At 35.9% G+C, this 26,153-nt stretch overlaps 1 protein-coding gene across 4 annotated transcripts in view; it reads right to left on the bottom strand.

Moving 5' to 3' along the window:
• USP9X (ubiquitin specific peptidase 9 X-linked) overlaps positions 1–26,153 on the bottom strand; it is a 106,047-nt gene that overhangs the window by 6,443 nt on the left and 73,451 nt on the right. For 3 of the 4 annotated variants that reach the window (XM_050915206.1, XM_050915205.1, XM_050915207.1), the window contains 16 exons: positions 24,782–24,948; positions 19,593–19,701; positions 18,851–18,997; positions 18,583–18,729; positions 17,527–17,749; positions 15,004–15,224; positions 14,418–14,608; positions 13,796–13,969; positions 11,421–11,562; positions 10,499–11,249; positions 9,855–9,978; positions 8,351–8,576; positions 7,327–7,456; positions 3,916–4,101; positions 1,980–2,200; positions 783–871 (listed from right to left, as the gene is read on the bottom strand). In XM_050915206.1, coding sequence (XP_050771163.1) covers positions 783–871; positions 1,980–2,200; positions 3,916–4,101; positions 7,327–7,456; positions 8,351–8,576; positions 9,855–9,978; positions 10,499–11,249; positions 11,421–11,562; positions 13,796–13,969; positions 14,418–14,608; positions 15,004–15,224; positions 17,527–17,749; positions 18,583–18,729; positions 18,851–18,997; positions 19,593–19,701; positions 24,782–24,948 — 3,248 coding nt within the window. The remainder of the gene's footprint in view (positions 1–782; positions 872–1,979; positions 2,201–3,915; positions 4,102–7,326; positions 7,457–8,350; positions 8,577–9,854; positions 9,979–10,498; positions 11,250–11,420; positions 11,563–13,795; positions 13,970–14,417; positions 14,609–15,003; positions 15,225–17,526; positions 17,750–18,582; positions 18,730–18,850; positions 18,998–19,592; positions 19,702–24,781; positions 24,949–26,153) is intronic. The other variant, XM_050915208.1, reaches the window with a different exon arrangement.

Here is a 26,153-nt window from a genome sequence, read left to right as displayed (position 1 = left end):
TACTCAAAGTATTTTAAATGTCATGAGAGACATGGTTGCAAATGATTTAGTAAATCCAGTACTACCTATATTCACTTATTATGAAACAGTGACATTTTGAAATACTGACAGGTAGCATGTTGATGACATTTATTGTGTGCTACCTCACCTACTGCTACTTCTATAGAAAACCTCTGAAAAATTGACTATTCTCTCAAATAGTATTTTCAATAATTATATTTTTTTTAATCTCAACTTTCAAAAGCCTTATTCTGTAGGCATATAAAAATTGGGTTTGAAACTGGATGAACGTTTAATATATTGAAGTTAAAATTCTCTTGAAATGTGATCACATAGAGAATATTTATGTATGAAATTTGCTTTTCTCCCAATTTCACACTTTATGCATGTCTTGGTATCACTACTACGACTGACGTGCTTCTTAGTAAGACCAGGCTATCATTGGACCCTCTTGAATGAGATGTTTCTAAGAATCAATCTAAGCACTTCACAGTAAATACTAATGAGTTTAGCCTAAATGGCTCATTCTCTTGTATGTGAAAAATCTTGGGTTTATAGGACTAAGTAGCAAATTTCTCAGTAGTAAGGAAGGTCAAGGTGAAAAATTGTAGATTTATCTCAAAAATTGAGATAAAAGTAGAAAAAAATGCTTTATTCCTGCATTTTGATTTAATATATATTTAAAACAAACCTCTTGAAAGGATTAGCAACAGAACTACTGGGAAAACAAGCTGTACAAAACATAATAATCTTGAATTATAAAAAGACAGGTAAATACTAACCTGTGAGTTTGCCAAGAGTCCTCAATTAATAGGATTTGCAGAAGCAGATCCAAGTAAGGTCGAAGCTCATACGTATATGAATATGCAACCTTAAAAAGTAAAAATGCAGAGAACATAAGAAAGCATTCCTTGAAGCATACAGATTACATGGTGCAATACAAGAACACAATTCATTTAAAGTGAAGTTTACTGTAATTTAAAGGATATTTCAAGATACAATGCATACTTTTTAAGAAAAAAGTTGATTGTATTAGGGTTTTTGGAGGGGTTGTGGCTTTGTTGGGTTGATGGTTTGGCTTTGGGTGTTTTTTTGTTGGTTTTTTTTTTTTTTAAATATAGTAGGTTTTGTAAAGAACAAAATGTTTCCTCATGAGTTGCTAACACAATGGATCTGAAGCCCCAAGAATGAGATGCTGAAGAAGCTGCCTTAAAAAAACACCTTTAGAAAAGCAAAATTACAAAATGGTATTTTTCACTGATAGTGCTACTTTTAGACAGTATGTTCAAAGGTTATCCTAAAATGTAAAATACATGGCCAGCAAAATATCAGTAAAGTGATTTTTATTATGATTCTTTCAAGTGCCAAACAAAACAACATAGAAAAATGTGATGTCTACATGGAAAAAAAAAAGGGGCAAATATAAAGATGAGCTAACAGAAGCTTTAGCTTGGAAAGTGTGGTGGAAAAGTGTGACTAACCTTACAGAGATTACAAAGGAAAAACAAGACAATCCCAAAGATTCTTTCCTGAGTCTGAAGCCAAGTATGTTCTGCAGACTTGTAAAAAAAGAACCTTACGAACATACTCAAAATAAGTACAAGGGAGATTTTAGGAAATGGTTCTAGCTTTCCATGCCACATAAGAAGCTCTTTAATGGATAATGACAGAAAAGCTTTAGGAAATGTTCTTGCAATACATAAAGACCACCTCAGTCTACTTACTTTCCATCCTTAACATAGCGTTCCTAACTCATAAAAGGTCGATTGCTTTCCTAAACCCATAAAAGGACTTCTCATAGTACTACAACATGATGTATAGACCTAAGAGTGTAAATACTGACAGAGGATGTCATCTTAAGGAAAGTTTATTTATCAAGCACCTGTTCAGTATTTAATACAACATTCCTATATATAAATATAGAATCTTGCATCATACACATTTATATTCCCATCTTTCTCCTAGCTTTTTATTGTTACCTGCCAAAGAAGTTCACTGAGGACAGTGGAAGAGAACTGAGGATTCTCCCAACAGCAGAAACGAAGCAACTTGATGGTCTCTTCAGAGTTGCTGCAATCTTCAATAATTTTCTTCACATAACTAGTTCTCACAAACAAAATGTCTGCTACGTTCTGCTGAAGTGCCATTATAGGTTGAGATAAATTAGGATCACCGTAAGGGTTGGCAAGTGGGGGATTACCTAGAACAAAGAGTTATTACAGATGAAAAGGTACTGAAGTACTTTCAGTGTAGACACAACAAAATAGAAATTGGTGTAACTCATCAAAAAACAACAGATGGAGAAAAAAAACCAACCCCTCCCTAACAGTTGATTTTCTTTGAAAAATACTATGGTATGAAATAACTAAGTTTTCTGATTGCGAAGCTTGACACTTGCTGCCTGAGAGCACTACTTCTTCCTCTCAGATACAATTATGCAGTGACAATCAAAGCAGAACAGCTGGAGACGTGTTCATATGCAAGAAGAGAAATTACTGAGAGTTTCCTCAGTGAAATCCTCTTATCTCCTGAATTTATCTGCTTCACTGCTTGTGTAACACAGCCCAAATCTATCGTATTTTAGGACACAAGGTCTATTTACTTCACTAGGCAATGGGAAAGGGTTCAGAGGAACATCTATGTCAGAACAGTCCCATCTGAATCTCTAGAGTGTAGAGAGAAGTAATATACTCTTGAAAGAATAAAAATTAATGTATCTTATTTAGTAAGCTTCATTTTGTCTAATGAAAGACTGTTGATTTGCTCCCAATGTTTCTAAATTTAGCAGTATTTTTTGAATTATTGTTTGAGGATGCCCAGAAGTCCAAGGAAGAAGTTTTCTAGCTTAATATGCTGAAGCAAAAAATAACTTTACTCTGCAAATAGTAATCATAATTAGTAGTCAGAGTAATGTTCGTACAAAGTAATTTTTTTTAGTACAACATTATGAATACAGTGAGTATACAATTATTTTTCATAGGTAGAATATCTTTTCAGTGTAAGCCTCAAATAACACACTGGAAACAAAACGAAATCACAATTGCCAAATGGTTCTAAAGCTTATTACAGCATAGTAAAATTTTCAGTTCATTAATCTTACTATAGCACATTCTAGCCTATTGAGTTTATAGCCTGACACATCAAGCTGTCATGACTTTGCCATTAAATAGCTTCTCTACAAATTCCTAATTAGGTTTTCTAAAATATGCTTAATAGAACGTGTACATATACAGGCTATAAAGTCCACGTAGCCCAATATTCTGTCACCATTTCTCAAAAATAACTGCACTCTATTAAACTATTGGAGATATTAATGATTTATACTGTGGTTGACCAATTTCTAGCTGATTCTTTATCTTTTATAAATTAAAGTGCTGGCTTCTGTTTGTCCTCTTGACTGAGAACAAGCACCAAATCATTTTCAAGAGCTATCCACAACAACGCAAGATCTCTTTACTGATAAGCAGTATTAGCTATTTCAGAACCTGCTATAGTGTTTTTCCTGTACAGATTACTTTCATGCTGGTAACATGAAAGTAATCCATTATTTTATTGCCTACTCAGAATCAAAAGATCTTTATGCAACCCTTTACAATGAGCTTAAACTATTCTAAAATCATTACTATTTTGTAATCAAGAAACTACTAATTTGCTACTCAGTTGTTTTCCTATATCTTTAAGGAATAAGCCAAGAAGCATAAAATACAGAACAGACTTCTGTCTTGTGCTTTTTAGGATAGCAAATCAGTTTTGCTTACAACAAAGAGATTTCTGTCTTTAAACAAAAGGAGTTGCTAAAAATAAAAGGCAAACATTTTTCCAGCTAATCCATTTTACGCATAATAGCTAAATATGCACAGAAGACATCTACTGATATCTTCAATTAATATAAGGAAAACTTAAAATTCACTATACCATTGATAGAAGACTGCATCCGCGATGACACATTGCAACAACGGATCAGTTGTGACACAACAGTGTATAGCTTCCCCAGTTCAGCATACTGGTATTTAATTGGAGGACCTGGACCTTCATCCAGAGCCACAAGCATGAAGGTTGCAGGAACATTTAGTTTCAGAAGTTGTGTCTTCTCTGCTACACCTTTACGGGGGGAAAAAACAAAAACAAAACCAAGATACATCTTGTTTCTGGCACTGGCAATACTTTTTTTTTTTTTTTTTTAAAGAAAAATAAGTACTGTTTACATGAATCGTAACTTTTCAGTTGCTGGGTTTTATTATAACCATCATTTATGCTGAGGAAAAAAAATAATCAGATCAGTAAAGATGCACAAGAAAATTATGTTTGGCTGAAAAATCACATTGAAGGACAGTTGTAAATGACTACAATTTCTTAACAGTGCTTATTAGCACTTAAGTAACTAGCATCTGTGTTAACAGCAAAGCCTCAGAGAAGTCTTTTGGACAAAGAATTGATCTTTTTATTGTGAAGCCCAGGATAGGATGAACACCCCCCAAAGTATATTTCATTATTTTTCCATCTTGTCCTAGATACATCATTTACAAATTTAAGACATTTCCAACTGTGCCATACTATGCAGTAAGCGTAAATTGATTTTGTCACTCTTATTTAAGAAAAAACAAAAAAGATGAGAAAACCTCCAGAACCAACCAAAAAATCCAAACACACAGCTAGCTTCACTGCAAGAACACCTTGCACATACTACACAAGTACTTACCAGGAAATTCGATATGTCCCTTCTGATCTTGTATTCTGTTTCTCAATTTGGTTAAAAGTCATGATTTTTCATACATTTCCAAGTTTTTTCTTATTCTGAAATACAACTGGACCTTACCTACCATCTTTCTGATAAAAAGGAGGAATCCAGATAGCACCTTATTAGAGCTCTTTTATAGTATTTTTTGATTATGTTAGTTTTGTAGTTACGTCCTTTGTAGAACTGATCTCTTGCTTGAGATGAACAATTTCTTTGACATGAACAATATGTTATTTGATTTCTCAAAATGTCAGACAATTTATCTTTTTCACAGAACTTGAGGTGCTGCAGGAACGACTTACTGTGGCTTTTGCTGAAAGAACACTACATCCATACAGAAGCCCTCAGTTAACAGTAGTAAGACAAGCACAACTGCTTAGTATTTCCATGTTTATCTTTGCAGGGTAGATTGTGATAACGATCAGACCCACAAATAAAATTTAGTTATGCTTTCCCATCTGGCTTCTGAGTGCTTTCCTAGTCAGAGGCTTCAACTGCACTTACTGACTATGAAAAGCTAGTAAAGAAGAAAATATCAGTTAGAGCAGAAGAATTGCATCTCTCTTCTCTGTAATGACGTTAAGGCCACTCTGGGGGTCATGACGGAACCCTGCCTGACAGAGAATGTTTTGGTAGACAAAGTATATGAAAGCAACATACATTATAGGTGAAATTAAATTAACATAATTGCCTAGATGAATTTTACAAATAGGAAATTAAATTCCTTTAAAATTGTCTACTCATATGAAAGAGCTTCCAGAACTCTGTGTGTGTGTGTCAATTCTATGTGGAAATACTGAAATAACTTCATTTGGACTGATACACTTGCTTAACACTTTAGCCATGAAGTAATCTAACAGAAACTCACATTTATAACTTGCCTGCATGAGCCGATAACCAGCAATGGCTGAGCTGCTCAGTATAACGGGCACTTTGTAAAATTTCCAAGGGAACTGCATTTCCTAGCTTCATACTGCTTTACATAAAAGGATGAAAATACCTTGTATTAGAGTAAGAGGGAGAGTGTAATAGACTACCACTATGGAAGAATATCGTATCTTGCTTAGAACTTTTTGTAAAGAAAGATGCTTTGTCACTTAGGCTACCACATGTGAAACAGAAATGGGCCCCCAACAGAAGACCCTAATAACTGGGGAAAGTAAGAATGTAGAGCTCTGTGACAATTCACTAGATATGAACCTGTGACTACCCTCATCAACCTGAGAGTGGAAAAGCAATCCTTTATTCATTTGACTTGCATTTTATTACTCTTAATTGCTCTTCCTCAGGGCAAATATATAAAGCAGCAATGGATTAACCCACCTGAAAAAGTTTATTCAATCACTCATCAACTGATTTTCAGCATGCTGGTAATGCTAAGAGAAAGCAAGATTACAGCTGTTCATTTGAATGTGAATAGGACTGATCTCAGTTTAACTGCAAAAATGATTTTTGTTTCCAATAGTTACTTCAGATACTATTAGTATTATTTTATTCTATTCTTAGTATACAGGCTAGTGATTTTCTATGCAAAGAACCTACATAATCCAGAATTTAATACAAGTTTTTGTATACTTCTAAATCTATACTTATTTCTATTTTTATAATGCTGGACACAATTAAGATCCTGAAGAAAAGTAGCAGATGCTGGAAGTGCCACAGCCAATATTTCATGTCCATCACCACAAAACTGATAACCATTTCATCTCAGTCAGATGCTAAAAATAAATAGTCATTTGTGCTCATACTCAATCTCTAATTTATCTTTCATCAGAAAATTTAGGACTCTAGTCTTTATGAAAAGAATCACTGTCTCAAGCCTGGGAGAACTGTACTTAAGCCTTCCTATATTGCAAAAATACTGGCTTTTCTTGCCTGTTTATCTTGGAGGAACTACAATATCCAATAAATTTATAGTGGAATTTCCCAATTCTTGCATTCTTTTACCTCATATGATGTCTATGGTGAAAGCATTCTGGCAAGCAATAATGTCTAAGTGCATACACAGATTGAGCTATTTCCTCAGCCTCCCAAAGTCTTTAAAGGGAAGACAGACACAGAATTAGTGTTTTGCATTCATAGCTGTGAACTTCAAAGGTGAACTAAAGAAATTAATATTGAAAGGGCACAGTTGGAATATATACAGCATGACCATCTGTACTGACATTTCCATAAAGGAGAATCATGCATGTCTCTCTTGAACTTTTATCTTCCTCAACTTCTCCAGGCTCAAACCAGTTGACAGCCCCACATGGTTCTTGGGTCTCATGACCTCCCTGCAAATGAGCCCTGAACAAAGCACCATCTCTCTTGCCATTTTTTCACCCCCACACCCTCTCAGGAGGACACAGTCTTATTGCTCCAAGCTTCTCATGTTAATCTTCCAAGGATGGCAGGAAGACTAAAGCCCCAAACTCCAAACTGGAGGAACACAGATGCTCTAGAGAGCATTTATATGACATTTAATGACAACAATCTGCCTGAGGCTGAAAAACTGGATTCTCCTGCTGTTACCTGTGTAACTGGATCATTAATAAAGAACAAGTTTATTACAGTGTCATCAGTAAAAGTGTGTGTAATTTGCTTACCTAGATTGGCATACATCACAAACAGATTGAAATACTGCTGCAAATGGCGGCCATGTTCAGATACTTCCCTTCTTAGAAGATTTAGTACCGCTCTCAGTAAGTGATCACTTAAACTTAAGTTATCATAAGCCTATAAAAAAAAAAATTATGCAAGTATAGAAGCTTTTAATTGAGCTTTCTCTCCAATAGCAGCTAGGCTTAAATACTCAGAAAAGCACATGCAGTTCCACTGTGAACTTCATAGACTAAGACAACCAAATCACTTCTACAGGTATATCTCAAATATCTCATGAAGCAAAATACTGTCAAAGCATATGTAACTTTCACTTAATACAAATTCTTTTGCTGGATACAGTAGTGAAAACATTCTGAGAAGGTAAGTGGAACAATACAAATAAAAAGTGTCTTACCATAGACATGAAAAACATGACAAAGCAAAGGCTCAAAAAGGTTGATCTTTTAAACTTTAATACAGCCCAAACAAAAACATTGTTATGGCAAGTATTACATTAAGATTTTGGCTTTTTTTTTGTCAGTTCTAGGTGTATAAAATTAGGCAATTCACTGTCAACTCCTATGGAACATTATAATTCTTGACAATTTCAATGTTGCAGGATACAGGGGAAGAAAACTTAGGGAACTCCAGCATGTTTTCGTGGGTTTTGTTTTGGTTTGGTTTTTTTGTTTATTTTAATTCTAAATGAACAACAAGGGTTCACTCCCCTACACATTACTTTATTATAAACCACTACTTTTGTTTTGCAGATTTCACACTCGCAACTCAACTCAGAACTTCTGACTACTTAGTCTTCACAGAGATTTACAAATGAGGGGAAACTGAACACCTCTGACAGCAACTCTCACACAAACTGGTTGAGTTACATCATGTTATGTAGTGCAAAATGGACTGTACAGTTTTCCTGTCAACGCTAATGCATCTACTCCAGAATTTACTTTATATTAAATACTTACAATGAAGAAGTAAGAATAAGTTTCAAAAGCTTTTTGTTAGAAAATTAAATACCTGACTGGAAGGTCCAGGAGAGGCAAAAGGTGAAGGACATGGTCCGTCTTGCAATGAAAAATGTGCAATAAATACTATAAGTTTTGCAAATGCACCCCTCACTTCTGCACTAGGGCATTCCAAAAGATACTCGGAGAAGCGGTTTGAAACATTAAAAAGGACGTTGTGTGCAAACCAAAAGCGTACATTCTTGCTGTGACGAAGAAGGATGCATAATGCATCATACCTGAAATACAAGATGACACAAGTGAGAGATTATGACCAAATGTAGGCATTAACGAATTTTGGCAGACATATTGTTTTGCAGAATTTGAAGAAAATACAGGTTAAAGGTGATCCCCAAACATTTTTGCTCACAAAATGCTTACAATCAGATAAATTGTAGTTCCTATAGTGATACTCTCTGTTACTAGCAATCACAAATTAAAAAGATACCTCAATCAAAAAACTAACATTTAACTGTAGCATTTTACTTCTATCACCCATAAGAACTAAGGCAGGATTACATCCCCTATCTCCCAAACCACTACTCAAAGAAGGTCCTAAAGTGGCAGCCATCATTCCCTCTGTATTGGAACTGGGGGAGAGAGTGAACAGCAGAGAACCTGAGGTGGATTTCACGAGCTGTGTATAAGACAGGCAACTAAATATGTAACCTATCAGGAATTTATATTCACATTTACAGATGTAAAAAAAAAACCCAACCCCGAAGAGTAAAATATCTGTTCCAGAGAGGGTCTTGTTTGACTCTGTCCTCCTTCCTGCAGCAATATTTGAACTCCTCTTGATCTCTTAAAATAACAGCAGTAACTTCGCTACTCTGAAAGTTGCTATTGGAGAAAAACTTGAGGTACATATTTGCCATGTATTACACAACTACTTACTAGTAGCTGGTAAACTACTGGTCATCATGAATACTAGATTTTCTCTCTAGTTCTACCAGTAGTAACCCACACTCCTCTCCCCAACACAGAATAACCTAGCTTAAAGACTAAAATGCTGTGGTGCTATGAATAAGATTGTACTGTTTGTTATACTACAGATCTGAATTACAGGCCCTGTAGCAATGTACATAAAGCACTCTGCTAACAGTCTAGAAGACTATACACGTTTCACAAACAGAATATAAGCTGCAAAAAAGGGTTGAAAAGAGCTTTGTTTAAAACTACTCAAACCATGAACAAATGATTCTGAATTGGTCAGAATACATAACATATTAGTTTTGCGCTAGCAATAGATTCTACTCCTTTGTGCTTTTTAAAAGACAGACAAAAGGTAGATTTAAGCTCTGTTTGAAAATCAATTTTGAAGCTGTTCAGCTCAGCAGCTTATTTTAAGGCTCAGTTTCTTTCCAGTATTTTCTGTGCACCTTGACCACATATTTGGGGGAGAGGGGAAAATCGGACAGACCACTAACACCTTTTATTGTCGTATGTATATAACTGGGATCTTTTAACAGACATCAAACTTCCAAAACTGTAATTGTTGTTAAAAGACAAGATACCAATCACTAGCAGGGCCACGGACTATTTTCTTTGTATGAAATCCTGTGGTGAAGAGAAATCTAGCAGCAAGCTGAATACTAATCATAGTTATTTCTTCTGCTTCAGGCAACAGATGATCTTGTCCTAAAGAAAAATCAAAATACTCACATGTAGACAAAGCAAAAGCAATTTACTTCTAATAATTTAACTGACTCCAGGTTACTATTTTGTCTGACATTGTGTTCCAATTTTAACAAGAAACTTGATCAAAACAGCCTCTAGCTTCTATAACATATCATTCAAAAATGTAAGCTTTAAGACAGGTACCTGGAGGCTAACATATGTCTGATTTTTAGAAGTGCAGCATCTCACCTTTGAGAACTGTCTACAGCAGAACAGCCCACAAACTTAAGTATTTTAACATGACTTAGCACATAAGCTGAATAATAGCTGACAGTTTATAAAAGTATTTTTTGCTAAATATTCTGGCATGTTATCACTGATGAACAACTCAACAACAGATGTTCAACTGCAGAAGTCCAGGAAGACAGAGTATTCAAAGCAGAATGCACAAAATTTTCACTGGCTAGACAAATCTTGACAACACAGATCAAAACTCTTCTTGCAAGAAATTAATCCATAATTATTGCACTAACGTACTAACCTGGAGGAGGATTTAAGTAGACACTATTACAAGTAAGCAATTTCTTTATGAACTGGAAATATTCTAGGCTGTACTGCATACGGTTATGCATGAACTGCACGTTCTGCTTCCGTACACTTCGTTCAATGGCTGATGGCATTTTAATCTGATGGGGTTTAGTGGTGATAGCGAGTTCTGAAATATATTTTATTAGTTCATTGTCTTTGTCTATTGTGTCCATACGTTCATAAAAAAGAATATAAGCATTCCACCACCTCTTCTGGCGTCTGTAGGACATACGCTTCATCATGTGATCAAATACTTCTCCCATGTATTCTCCACCAAAACACTGATTTTTCATTTCTTCATCATCATCCATTTTACACTCTGTCACATCTCCATCATCAAATTTATACCATCGATTTTTCTCACCATCTCCACCATTCCTCTGGATAATATAAGAGTAATAATGTCCACCACTGGCCTGGCCGCTGTGTACAAGTACACCAACAAGCCTGTATTTTGTGCTCCCAGAGTGTTCATTTTCAGACTGTTCATTTTGTATTATCTGATTTTCAGGATTTACATCATCTCCTTCCAATTTAGCTACACCTGCCACCGTGTAAGGCTCCATGTCCAGCTCTCGTGGAAATTCAAAATAATCATTGAACTTGATTGCACATTCCCTTTCCCAGTCATAATCAAATCGTTTCAACTGGATTGCAAGAACTGGAGGCAACTTCTTAATCAACAAGCGTTTCACTGTATCAACCTAAAAAAGGACATGAACAGCTATCAGCAATTAAGTTTCCATTCATATACTCTTACTAACAACTGAATTCAGTAAAGGGTAACTTTTTTCCCTGAACATGAACTAAGACTGAACTTAGTACAGCTATAACATCACAGTTGTACACAAATTTAATAGATAAGGAATCATTACCTTTTTGTTGCATTTTTCACAATGATATGCATTTGCACCTTCCAATAAATCTCCTTTGACATACTGTTCCAAAGAATCAAGAAGGTTTTGGTGATTTCTTATATCTACATTCAGAGTTGTGAAGGATTCCTCGCATTCATACCTACCAATGAATAGACAGACGTAAGTGAAAGGTAGAAGTGTGTTCAACTTTTACCTTTTACAGGTGCTACACAGCACCTTACTGCAAAGGTTTTATTCCGCATTTGATGTCAACTTCCAGCAAAAGGAGTTAAGCAGTAAAAAAAGAACTGAACTCTTTTTTATTACAGTCTTCCTACCATTACATTACCATATCTGCACGTTGTATTTTTTGATCTGCACTAACTATAGTTATTTTATGAAGATCATAGAAATGACTTGTACGTCTCAAGTTTACTGAAAAGATCGTGGAAGTTAAATCTTCTAGCATATCTTGTTTTTAAAGCAGCTAAAGTAGCACGACAGACTCTTGGCTAACTTAAGCTAGTAGAGAAGCACAGACAGCAAAGTAGAGTACTTTTTCCATTGATGACCTTTACTGTCAGGAATCAGACTGACAAACACAAATATTGTAGCATACCTAAATACAACAGTTCAAAACAGATTTAAAAAATAAAAAAAAGCCTTTTCATTTTTCTATCTGAAAAAACCTGAATAGCTGTCTTCATAAATCACTTTGCATATTTATGACTGGCTTTGACTTACTGTGTTCTGGTATAACCTTCAAACAAATTCCTAGCAATGAACCAGCAATGCTTGAGAGAGAACCAATTAAGACATCTTGGAAACAATTTTATTTTTTTTAAAGATAAAATAGTGCTGAATAAATTTAAAAAGGTACATCTATTCCAACACAACCCTGCAGGACTTGTTTCTCTGATATGCAATCAAGCATACAAAGGGTTTTATAACAGTGAATAAATTAATATTTAGAAACACTTCAACCAAAACAGTAATATTAATTCATCTATTAAATAACTTACAAATTTAGAAAGGCTGTTAATCTGTCATACTCCAATCCAATAGTTTAGTTTATTACCAGTTTTCTCCTCCCTAAACTACAATCAGGGTAACATTTTTATTAAGAAGTACAATTACGCAAATCCAGTAGAGTTCCAAAAAGACAGGTAATACTTCAGGATAATATCAGGAATGAATGGTAACTCATGTTGCTTCACATCTGTATCTTCCATTTAATTACCCATTGCATATAAAATAAATCAGTGCTTTCATTTTATCTTGTAACATTTCAACTTACTTCTGGTCACGTATTTTAACCATGAAACTTAAGACGTTCCACTTACAAGTTCTTCTCATTCACACATGAGCTCAACTGAAGTTGAAAGATTACCACATAAAATCAGTTTGTATCAGTGTTTTTTTTTTTCCTGTATTTTAATTGCTAATTGAAGGATAACAGTAAATGGTCAACTTGCACAATAAAGAGAATCTGCAATGGTAATGTGCAGAGAGATCTATATCGTTTAAGAATCGCACATGATCTGAAAGACGTAGTGAACAGTAAGAGGGCCACCTGTTAAGTGATACAAAATTTACCACAATAATAAAAAAAGCCAACTGTTGAAAAAGAACAAGTCCATCATTAGGCCATCTTGAATCTTGCATGCAATTTTAATCATCCACCTCAAAAAGGATATAGAAGAAAAAGTCTAGAGAAATACAACTGTACAATGCCTAGTTCTATTCCTTCACTAAGCATTTGTAATTGATTACCATCATCAAAATAGTGGGATACAGACTTTCAGTCTGATTTGGTATGGGTGGTTTTTTACATACCCTTTACGAAGCTGAATTTCAGTATTCACATTTTAAGTTAATTAAAAATACAGCAGAAATCTTAAGAAAAAGATGAACTTCCTACATCATTCTCCTTAATTACAGCTTACATAGTGAGTATGAATGGAGTTTTACTCATTGGAATTGAAGATTCATACTTGGGTCAGCTCTATCCACACACTATGGAAGACAGAAGACAGCAAAAGCTGTTGGCCATGTCTTAAAATTTTATACATTGCATTTGGTCCCTAAGTTGTTTTCACTTTTAACATGAAAAAGCTGTACCTTTTCCACCCCTGATCAATACACAATGCTTCACATACAGTCTGCTAAGTAGAAGCAATAATAATCAAGTATTTCAAGGCACTTGAAGACAAATTAATTTTAAGGCTGTAGAAAAAACAAGGTAGCAAATTCTATTAGCTTTAAACAAAAAAAACCCAAAAAAAACCCACCAAAAAACACACAAAACCCCCACTCTTGACTCTTTAGTCACTTTTGTAAGGATACAAACACAGGTTGTTTTTCTGTAAGAAAGAAGAGTCTTAAACACTTACCGATGTGGGCATCCTTGACAAATCTTCTGATCAGCAAAGGACCCTCCTAAAACTTTACTTAACATTGCTGGATGGCCCAAAGCTTTTAAAGCTTCATCTAAACTGTCCACCAAGGAATTAAAAAATTCTAAAGCATCATGTTGTTCACGTAGATTTACAGGTTCACCCCAAAGTCTGAAAACAAAAGCACATTCTTGTCAAATATTTTTTGTTTTGTTCTCCAACAATTTCTTTTCTAAAAGAATATTATTCAAGCTATTAATTCCTCTTCCTTACTAAGCAAAACTGTTTATTGGTTTGTGATGTAGTACACCACCTGTTACTCTGTCCCTGACACTTACTTACTGGTAAGTAAAAACAAGCTTTTGTGTATAACTTAGTATTTAATTCAAAGTCTCAATATCAAGGTCAAGAACTGCTAGAATCCAAAATAACCATCTTGCTGTAAATTGGTTTATTAACAGACTTCTACAGAATGGTGAAAAGGTAGAGTAACAGATACAATACTGCACAACTTCTGCGAATTTACACTTAACATCACTATCATTTCTTCTACTACGATTAGTTTTGTTGCATTTCAGTGGTCCAGTGAACAGACATCAATAGTAAATTTTCTATTTACCTAAATTGTTTCCAAAACCCTCTTGGTACATAGTACTGTAGCCTGGAAGCTGCTAAATGACCAAAAATTACTTGGAGATGCCTCAGAACTCCAATATTGTACTCTTTTCTATCTTCTGTTTTACTCAGTGCTGGTTTGTCTTCATACTGATGTGGATAACCAAACACATCATCTCGCGGGTCAACATTGCTCTGAAAAGCAGAAGAAAATTTGTGCAATTAACTTTGATATGTAGCTGTCTCATAGCTAGTTGGATCCCTTGTTTAATTTAACAATCTAAGGTGTTTCATATTCTCATCTGAAGAAAAAAAGAACGTCTTTGTATGCATTAACAGAGTTCTTGTGGCAGAAGTGGTGTACAGTGCTTTCAAGTACAAATCCATGAGGAGGAAGTCTGCAAACTCCACTACTTGGATCTTTTGAACTGCCTCCCTGGCAGCGAGCCTATTCAAGTAAGAAATATTATGCTATTGTCCCCACTGCTAGTAGTGGAAAGCAAAGCGATTAGCACCTTAAATTTGTTATACCTTTTTCATAAAAAGAATTCTATTTTAAAGATAAGCAAGTTCTACGTAATTAAATTTACCTCATTGTCCTGCTTTTCATCCCCAGACATGTCATCATCTACATCACTGCCTGTGCCTTCAATTGCAAGAATCCCATTCCTGATGGCTGGAATCATGTACAGCTGCTGAATGACTGAATTCATGTAACAAGTGGCACCAGCATTTTTCAGTCCTACAAATCCCTTTGGTGGTCGAGGCCCAACAGGTGGTAGATACTCCCATTCTGTAAGCGCTTCACAAGCTAAAAGAAAATAGCAGAATGTGATTAGGAAACTATTTTGTTATAAATTAATTAGACCATCAATGCAGTACAAAGGGCAGTTGCATAAAATTAGTGTATCACACTGCAGTTTAATAAAAGAAATGTTCCACCAGAAAACTTAATTGCTAAAATTAACACAACTTCTATGAATGATAGTTCTATCTGTAATCTTCACATTACACCATTTTCTTCTATTGCATAACTAAAGAGGTGGCCAGACAAAAATTCAGCCTATTTATGTATCAAACAGAAGTCTTCCCTCAATACCAGCAAGTTTCTTAGCTGAAGAATTCAGTTGAATGAATCTAGAATATATAACCATTTATAGGCCTTTCACAAATTTATAATCCTTTAAAAATTACAATATTTCACTTATGCCTCACTTTTCCTTGCCAGGATGGGAAACAGTTTTAGACAATGCTATCTATATGACTTGCGATAGATTTTTCTCTCCTGAGTCTTCTTCCTCAGACCTCTCATATCTCTTCAGAGTACATTTATGATCACAGGTTTCCTACGCTAACCTGTTGTTCTGTGGTTTTAACACAAAAAATTCTGATGTAAAAGAAAGTAAGAGAGCATGCATGTTTACAAGCAAGCTTTACTTGGTATATGGAACACACATCATGCACAGTTCATACATGTGTTCTCTCTTCTGTCTGACATACAATGGACATCTGGTGTTCTATCATGCTTATCAAATACTTGAGCGAAGGAAATGCCACAAAATCCTTCTAATCGTGAGGTGATAAGAAATACACTACTTCCCAATAGAAAAGGGTGAAGAAAAAAGGATGAGGCAGAGGGGGAAACCGTAAAGCTGCCCTTTTCATTTGTTCATTTGAGATGGAACAGAACAGGAAGAGATTGAAAAACCTCAAATGACTCACTGACACCACCAACTGGGCAAGTGGCACTGCCATTGTGAGAGGTAGTGGACACATTCCCACTATGGGATACTACTTCTAGTTGCTTATAGTTTTGCTAAACTCTACCAGTTTAAACATTCTGTTAAATCACACATGGTTTGGGCTGGAAGGGACCTTTAAAGATCATCTAGTCCAAACCTCTGCCATGGGCAGGGACATCTTTCACTAGATCAGGTTACTCAAAGCCCCATCCAACCTTGCTGAACCAAGTGTTGAACACTTCCAACAATGGGACATCCATAACTTTTCTGGGCGACCTGTTCCAGTGTCTCACCACTCTTATCGTAAAGAATTCCTTCCTTATGTCCAATCTAAATCTACCCTCTTTCAGTTTAAAATCATTGCCCCTTGTCCTGTCACTACAGGCCCTGGTAAAAAGTCTCTCTCCATCTTTCTTATAAGCCCCCTTTAAGTATTGAAAGGCCACAGTAAGATCTCCCCGGAGACCCCTTCTCCAGGCTGAAACAACCCCAACTCTCCCAGCCTTTCTTCCCATATGAGCTTGGGTTTGCTTGGTTTTTTTTTTTTTTTTTCCTTTCCCTGTTAATATTACAGCCAAAATGGTTTAGCTGTTCCATTTAGGGCTGCAGAAAATATGCTCCTGTTTGTTCAAGAAAGTCTTACATGCCTTTTACTGATAACAAAATCTGTGTTAAGTATGAGCCTTTTGCCATCCTTGTGAAAATTAGCCCAAGTTTCATTTGACTATCAGCTTTTGAAACACATTTGCAAGTTTTTGTACATACTGCAATTGCTATAATCTTTCTCCAGTGAGAAGGAGAAAATTCTTTAAGTGCAGAGCTGTGCTGAGACAAGGCCAAAACTGAGAGAACAAACGTTTGAGAAAGGACTGTGACAAGCAGAGAATGAGTACAGAACTAAAAAGGGAAACAGGACAGTGGACCTGTGTCTGTGTGTGGACAATGATGACAAATTAGGTGAGCAACCAAGAGACTGGCACTAAAACTAAGCTGAAGATACCTGATGAGGTTCTGGGATTGGTTAGGCAGAGCCTGAAACAATGAGACAGCAGTAGGTGATACAGACAGAATGAGGTTCCTGGGAGCTGGTAAGGACAAAGGCGAGTAGCCAGAGATTGGGGTAGGAAGGGTCAGACTGGGTAAGTGACTGGGGCTGGAACTTTGATGCAACCATGTTATGCACGTCAGTCCATTTACTGCATAAAGGCTACACTGACAAACTTTTCTAGATTTTGACAGCCTGAAAAAAGCAGCCACAAACAAACCACAAACGAAAAAACTCAGCCTCTAGTCAGTTGATAATATAAACAAAATCTATACATAATATATACATTAAAAAGTAGAAAATAGATAATTAAAAATATTACATACTAGTGATTGCTGTACCTATGTAATACATTTCAGTCAAGGTGTCTACTATCTGTTTGAGATTTCGCACACATCCAACTGCTAGTGCAACTAGTAGTTCAAAGCCAGCATTAATAGTAGCTGGTGAACTACAGACTGGTATGGCCTGCTCAGCAGGCAATTCTCCATTTCTCATGTATTGTAGATAAACATTGGATGCCGGAAAGATGAAATCATCTATCAACTCCTGAAAAAAAAGAAAATAAATCAGCTGTTACCATAGAAATGCACACCATTTTATAACAGAATAAGAGTTATTACATAAATTAACTTCTGAGAACCAGAGGAGTACTTAAAAAATCCAAGAGTTAAAATTGAGACCAACACCATAAAAAGCTTTTAAATTTAGAACAGAGTAACTCCACTCTAAAGTGGTTCCCTGCAAACCCTCACCACCACTGCAAGTGAAAAATAAATCTGTATTATTCTTGATTGGTAAAAATTTTGTTTTGCCAAACCAGTATTACCTACAAAGCTCTTTATCAATTAGTGCTGAAAAAAACCAATATTCCTGCTATATAATATCAGAGGTACAAAGAAAACACATCTGATTAAAGAGACACTCAGATGTCATGCATTTGTTCAAACCTGCCATACACATTAATAGCACTAATTAAGAACATGTGGAGAAAATACAATACAGGGGTAATGAAAGCAAGCAGTCCTGTACAGGACTATCCTGTATCTAGCTCAATATCCTTGTGTGATGTTTGCCAAGTCTCTGCATAACAGCTCATGAGGTCACAGCAATTCCATACGCAGTGGTTCTGAAGAATGAGAACGTTAAGTACTCTTACAAATGAAACGTAATTTTTTTTAAAAATTATTTTTAAAGAAAACATTAAGCTCCAATTAAAAGTCCTTGTCAAACAGTTAAATTGGGACCTTTTATGGTTACAGACCACAAGATGCAAAGCTCCTTTTTAGCTATTGATAGTAAAAAAAAAAACCAAAACAAAAAACAAAAAAAACCCAACAAAAACCCCCCAAAATTCCATAGGTCAAAAAACTTGAACTTACTTTAATGAGATTAGCACCTCCTTTTTCACAACCAATATGGTATTTCTTCTCAGGTGTCTGGAATGCTAATAACTCTTTTGTTACTCCAAGGTGTCCCTCTAAGATAGTTTCTTCAACACCTGTTTCCCCTGTTCTTTTTACTTCGTCCTGCCATTTAAGAGAAAGTTAGGATACTCTAAATAATATACATTTACCAAGCTTAAAACTGTACTTTACAACAAAGCAGCAAAAAGCTGACTGTCAGAAATAAATTGATCCTAAAACTTACCCTAATCCTTTTAAGCCAGTCAATTTCATTATTGAGAAGAACTTCAGCATTGGGTACATTAATATTACTGTTGTAAGCATAATTAAGAAGATGTCTTAAGAGAGTGAAGTAGTCTCCAGAATGCTTAGCTCTCTCTCTTGCAGTACTCTATGTAAACCAAAAACAAATAATAGAGAATTCATACACACTTCTACTTATAGTGCAAACACTAACATATCTTCCCTAAAACTGGCAGTAAATATGAAAGAAAAGAAGTGTAAGGTAATTTTTAGTCTTTTAGAAGTCTACAATTGTATTTAGCTGTTAATGAATGACTTCTGAACTATTTTAGTAGCAATTTCTATACCTGAATGAGAAACAAACAGTGAAGTCATCAAATGTTCAAGAGAGCCACAAGCATGCAGATTTGAAAAGCCCTGGCAGGCACGGTAAAAGGCGGCAGTAACTGCAGGTATCTATCTAATCTGCTGATGCTTTTTACTTGAAGGTTAGCATTCACTGAAGATCAAATGCATATATTAAAGCTTATTGTTCATGTTCTTATCAGAAGATGCAAAAAAGTCCTTTCCCCCCTCATCTAATTCAAATAGAAATCGACTGTACTGCTTGCCTACAGGTCAAAAGGAATCTGTATTTTAGTGACTGTTGTTAACAGCAATTTGCCTTTTCTTGCAGATATTTTGTCTTACTACTTTGTACAGAAATTCACATTGTACTGAAGCCTTTACCTCTAAAAACTTACCCCTAGAACAGTAAACAGCAGGGTAATGAAGAAGAGGAGAGGTCTCTGTCCCATGCAACACCTCGTAGCCATTAAAAAGAATTGCTCCTGTGCCATCTGACGAACAGTTCTGGAAATCATTCAATAGAAACATTAAATTCAATCTCCCTATCCAAACAGGACATTAAAAAAAACAATTGAATTCGTGCTTATCTGCTTAATGTCATTTTCTAAAACGGCACATAATGTAAGAAATGGGAATACTTTAATTATTCACTACCCATCAGATTGTTTCTCCTTGCAGTGCAATTTTAGACACGTGAATTACTATTACAAAACCTGTTCCACAAATGAAATATTTAAAGGTAAAAGAAAAAGAAACTTACCAGCACCTAACCACTAAACTATCGCAACTGCCAGCAAATATTGCATAACACAATTTGCAACCCTAAATAAATTTTTCTGTTTTTTCTAATCAAGCACCAGTTGTGCCTGAAAGACAAAATAGAACTACCCTAGTAAAACTGTTCTTATGTATCACTACAGCAGTTTGCTGAGCATCTATGAACTGATCAAAATTTATCATTAGTAAGAAATGAGAAAAGATGACCCCCTGAAAATTCAAGTGGCTAGAATTAAAGGAAATTTTCCATCCAAGAACTTAATCTAACCACCGGAATAATGTGGGAATGGATAAGTTTAAGGGGGGGGGGGGGGGGGGGGGGGGGCGCAGAATCTAAGGCAAACCCTATTCTTTCAAGTTGTAAGATTAATTGTCTGAGCATTCTATCTTGTAAAAACTGTTAGAAACAACTCTGCTTGGATGAGGAGAGAATATAAATGAATGCTGTGTTTTATGAAAGTATCTCAACACATAAGAAACCAAATTTTACAGTGTCTTTTTGGTGTGGCTGTCATTGTTTTCTGCCCATGAGATCACTGTGGAAAGCACACACAAAAGAATCCTATTTTGTTCAGAGTTCTTTCATGTGCAGTTAACTGTGCTTCAAAGACACGCAAGAACGACCATGAGGTCAGAGCAAAGATGCACCTAGCTGAGCACCCCGTCTCTGGTATACACCTAGGAAAGTGCACAAGAAGAGGGAAGCATGCAGTGACACTTCTCCAGAACATTCTCTCAGCTTCTAACAATTTGTGGTTCAGGAAGACTACCAAAAGCAGTATTTCATAGCCCTCACTGGACAAATTAATGAAAGAACCCCTCAAACTATTTCCAAACTGAAGGTTTACACTGCTTAAATGTTATGCTCAAGAAGTTCTTATACAAAGAAACACTCTTCTCTCTTTATTCTCCCTTTGCTACTTCTCATTTTAAAGGTCTCTGTGGTATTCTCCTCCAACCATTTATCTCTTCTCCAATACGAAGTGCCCCAAGCTATTCAGCTGTTCCTCAGATGGAAGTCATTTCAGAGCTTTGATCTCCCTTGTCACTGTTCTCTGATCTTTGCAAGTTCTACTACATTGCTTTGAGTTGCAGAAGACTGTGGGGTGGAGGGGGTCTGTTTTGTTCTTAATAATAATTGACATTTTACGGGACCTGATGGCTGAGTTGACATTTTCATAAAAGTTCTCACAGAAATTTCTTTTAAGATGCAACCTTTCAACTGCTTGGGACACATCACATAGACACTTTTCAGGTTCACACACTTAAAGGCAGAATGAAATAGATAAAGGTGGTATTTTCCTAAAGTGAGAAACGTGACCAAGGAAACACATACTTCACATTGTTATGGCTCTAAGGAGTATGCAGTATTTGAACACAAGTATTATATTTTCGTAAGGCTATAACAATCTAAGAGCTCTTAAGGAACCATGGGAGGGATGCAGCTGCCTAAATGCAGGCATCTAGTGCCATGTTAGACACCATGACAACAGCATAGAGCTGGCAGCTAGGACACGAGTTGCATGATGAACTCACACTCACCCAGTGAAACAGCTGGAGGCCAAATGCCTCCATTAAGGCAGGCAACCTGAATCCCCTCCTACTGATAGCTCCAGGATACAGATTTGTTTAGTTAACAGAAGTCAGCCTCTTCAATGGGTGTAAGTGCCATTGCTTTACATGGGCAGTAAGAATTTTTATTTATTTGGGCCACGTATGTATGACCACCAAACACTTGCAGCCATCAGCGGCATACCTGGATCATTTAGGACTAACTGTTCAGCTATCTACTGTTGACTAAGCCAGTCTTGTATTCAGGGGTCACCACTATAAAATCAATTACCTTGGAGAGTAAGAACTGCTCTAGTATTTAGTATTAAATATTTTGCATTGTTTCTCAGTTTATAGGTAGCATGGTTATGCTATGAGGAAACAGCAGAAGTTCCATACAATCTCAACCTCTGAAAGAAACAAACAAACCCCACCAATCCATCAGATCTTTTCCAGAAAGATCATATTTGTGAGATCTGAACTCGATCATCTTCCTTGTCTTTTATGGTGCACCAAACACATTTTCTCACATGCATATTTTTGCTTACATTGTTCTCTGGTTGAGAAGAGGAGATTAGAGAACAATAGTTGAAAATGGAAGGATATTCAGAATTCTGTCTGATATTTGCTAAACTTTCTCTGCACTGCAAACACTAATTTGTTTCCACATTAATTCAGAAGAGGAACTTTTTTTTTTAGCTTAGTTCAACTTCACTGTCTTCATTTTCAAAGCAGTCTTCCATTTCTACTCACGTTTATGCTATTCTATTATGTAACAATGAACAGTTGCATTCTAAGTGAGATTATCATATATATCGGAACTTTTACAAGCATATGAGAGAAAAGAGCTCAACGGTTAGCTTCTTATACTGACTGTATTTGGTGGAGAAATAAAGCAGAGATAAGGAGCCGAGCAGCAGTCCACTTGGACAAGAGAAGCCCGTAAAAATTTTATCCCCTCTGACAAAAAACCCAAACAAACCCCATCCATTAAGGCTACTCTCATTTTTAACGGGCAAAAAGCTAACATACCTGGGAAATTAAGCCACTGCTGTTCAGACTTGCGCTGACATGCCAACAAAACACGTGGCAAGAGAAGCCCCAGCTTGGGGACACATCTAGTTTCTTCCAATATTTTAGGAAGAAAAGCACAACAGTCAACTATTCACTAAGCATAACAATATGAAATAGTTGGGATTCAAATTCAGTCAACAAAGCTCAAATCAGCAAGAAGAGTAACCATTGGAAGAGACTGGCAAGACCATGACAGATATTGCCATCTGTAAATCAAGACTGTAGGTTTTGCTAAAAAGACATTCTACCTCCATCACAAACTGTTAGATGGAACCTGCACAATGAAATTCAGAGACTAAACTGTTTATGACTTATAGATTTAGAAGTTCCCAATTTGAACCAAGAGTTCACTTCCTTAAGGAAATATGACCAGAACAGAAAAATCCTCACAAAGAGCATCTGCAGCTTTCAAAGACTGAAAGAGTGGTAACAAGTGTTGATACCAAACACTAACTGAAATACAAACAAATGCTAGTGAACACCTGAGAAATGTCACTTAAATTCCAAATACAATGCCAGAAAGTCAGATAACTACAGTGAAATTTATTATAAAAACTATCACCCATTACTTATATTTGTACAATTAAGATCATGTAAAAAAGCCACAAATCTGATAGATCTTCAGACCCACATCAAAAATCAAAGGATGGGGCAGCACTGACACTTGCCCATGCTATTCAGCTGTACTGGTACTCCAAATTCGACATGTGGCCAACGTACACTTACTGTCACAAAATAGTAACTTGATATCAACTGTTGACAGTTTTAAAAATAAAAGTTAGTGATTTCTTACTCATCAGCCTTGAAAGTTACCAAAAACAGTGAAAGACAGCTCATTTCATTTAATGTGTAAAATTACAACATACATTTTTCAGCATGTTTTGTTAAACTTCTCTAACTTAAGCGATAACAAGCTTCAGTGAAGCTGAAAATTTGACATCCTATACCACAGGTTGCAAACTAATAAACCTTGTGGGATTCTGATAATAACACTCCATGGTTTCACCAATGTGTGCAAATAGTTCATTGTAAAGAGATACTCTGATGATACTATTGATCCTTTTTTATGGTCAATATTCCTGAACATAAGACTTTTTAACCTGTTTTATCCAGAAAAGTAAAAAACTCAAAACATGGTGCTGAAATTCTGACCCTGTTCATCTGAGAGCACCACAATCTGACTTCATTTAAAATGTACTGAAAGGCTTAGACAACTTCACTAATTTCTGATCACTGTCGTTTCTCAAAGAAAAGTTAAAATATTCATGGAACAACAGCAGAGATATCTTACAAAACTCGAATTAAATTTTTAGTAACAGTTCAAAGCACTGGTAACTAAGTTCAGTAACAACATATAAAAACTTTCCACTTGGATGGCTTCTAAAAATACACACCCCAATACTTCCATCATAATTTCAGATGGGATAAAAGTCACAAGACACGCATCATACAGATGCTGTATTGTGCACATGCTGTCTAAGGAGATCTGTAGGAACAGCTTGGACATAACAAGAGATCCCTGAACCCTATGACAGGACTGCAGGGCAACCAAACCACATCGCTCTTAGCAGCTCCTACTGGTTTTCCCTGTCCATCTGTCCCCCAACAGTGCTAAGGTTTCCTCCAAGACGCTGCTACTGCATCAGGTGACAGCTCCAGTGTGACAGCTCTGTGTAAAACATGTGAGTCACGTGAAAAGTCACAAGTGTACCACTCCAGTGCAAGAAAAACAGAGGATTAAATCTTAACTTTCCCCTCTCCTCAAACTGCTACTACTGTATCTTGTCTTTACTTACCAGAAAAACTATAGGAAAGTTCTTCTATACCTAAGTCACTTAAATATTCTAATGTAGCAAGTATTCACATAATTTCTGAAAAACATAAATATCTATTATTTTATTCTAAGTAAATTGTTCTAAAGCCATCAGGAGCACATTATCAGGCATCCATCTGGCTTGACAATATCCTCCTGACTACGAAGAAGATGGGACTGATATAGCTACCACTTTAGAATAGGTATCCAAATTACAGATTTATATTGCTAAGCAATAAGTTAAGACAACTGCAGGAAAAAATCACTTAAATAAGAAGTCACTGCTCTGCGTTTAGGCTTTATATTATTTTACAATTCAAAATTAATATATGTGATTAAAAAAAACCCCGAAACACCACCAAAACTTACTTGCTGTGACAGTGCAATAGCAAATCAATGATAAACGTCTGCCATGCCTTTTCTTTACTGAGTGCATCCAGTGCCGTTGGAATCAAAGCAAAACACAGGGTCATCACCTCCAATGCTTCACAGCAAACTTGTTCATCTTCCATGTCTGGTTCATTTCCTGCATTTGTCTGTGAAAATAAACAAGAGAGCACAAAGTGGGTACAGAAAAAAATCCTGAGAAACCCAACTGGCTCCAAGGTTTATACACTAAATACAAACACAAACCACAAATTTGTATACTAAGTGATTATCAGTGCCAAGTATTCTATGCACTCCACTCAGATGTGATTCAAAGCACTATGTGGGATGACCTGAACTTCCAGTACTGTGCTTCTCAAAGGAAGATTCCAAGCATGAACTTAAGGAGCCAGAAGTTAAATAGGAAGCTTGTAGGCAAAAGTTACATCAGTTAGTACTGTTGGGGTTTTTTGTTGGTTTGTATTTGGGTTTTGTTTGTTTTTTTGATTTTTAAATAAGATGTTTTTCTTTACTACTCAGAACCTGGAGTTCAAAGCTTTGGAAACAGTTACTACTTAAACAGAGAAAGGCTATAGTGCTGTATAATTCATCAAGAAGTCCAGTTTTATAAAGTTTTGATACTCACAACTTATTTGACCAAAAGCTTCTTAATACTGGTAGAATTTATTCAGCATTTCACTATTTTTCAGAAACATGAAACAGCTGAACCAAATTTCAAACATAGTTGCTGTGGTGATTTTTGAAATAGGATAGTATTTCTAATTGGTACATAGGTTACTCTTTCAATTAAACACTTGAATCAAGTGCGTTGATTTTGGTACATTTTTCCAAAATAAATACTTTGAGAATAAAAGCAAGCCCTCTCCTCCATCTAAGCCAAAATTAATTAGCTTGAAGTTCTGAAGAAACTGAATGTGAGCAGGTTTCAATCTTAATTCATCAGTAATCATGGCTGCAGGTTAGCAACATTAACTAGAGGCCTAAATTAAGTATTTGTTTTATATACGGAAAGGTACCAAGATTAAGTAGGCAGAAAGAAGGGATTACAATGCAGAAGAGATAACTAATTGTAAACAGCAGCAGAAGAGGACAAAGTACGTCTCAGTCTGGCAACAGACACTATTTTGTCTTTGCACAACACCTAAAAATCAGAGACAGTCACTACCACTGCAGCGGGAGGATGTGGTAGTTCTGACACATCTCAAGATATGAAAGTAAAAGCAGAACGCTTTCAACAAGTTCAGGACTGCACCTGCTCTGCACTGAAGCCCTGTTTAGAAAAGAAAGTTATTTCCGCTTGGGTGCAGGGATCTAGTAGAAAGGCAAAGTGCATTTTATACTCAACAAAGTACTT

This window comes from Gymnogyps californianus, chromosome 1 (assembly GCF_018139145.2).
Source record: "Gymnogyps californianus isolate 813 chromosome 1, ASM1813914v2, whole genome shotgun sequence".
In the NCBI taxonomy this organism is placed as follows: domain Eukaryota; kingdom Metazoa; phylum Chordata; class Aves; order Accipitriformes; family Cathartidae; genus Gymnogyps; species Gymnogyps californianus.
The sequence above is the reverse complement of the archived record's forward strand: the minus strand, read 5'-3'. Positions and strand labels throughout refer to the sequence as shown.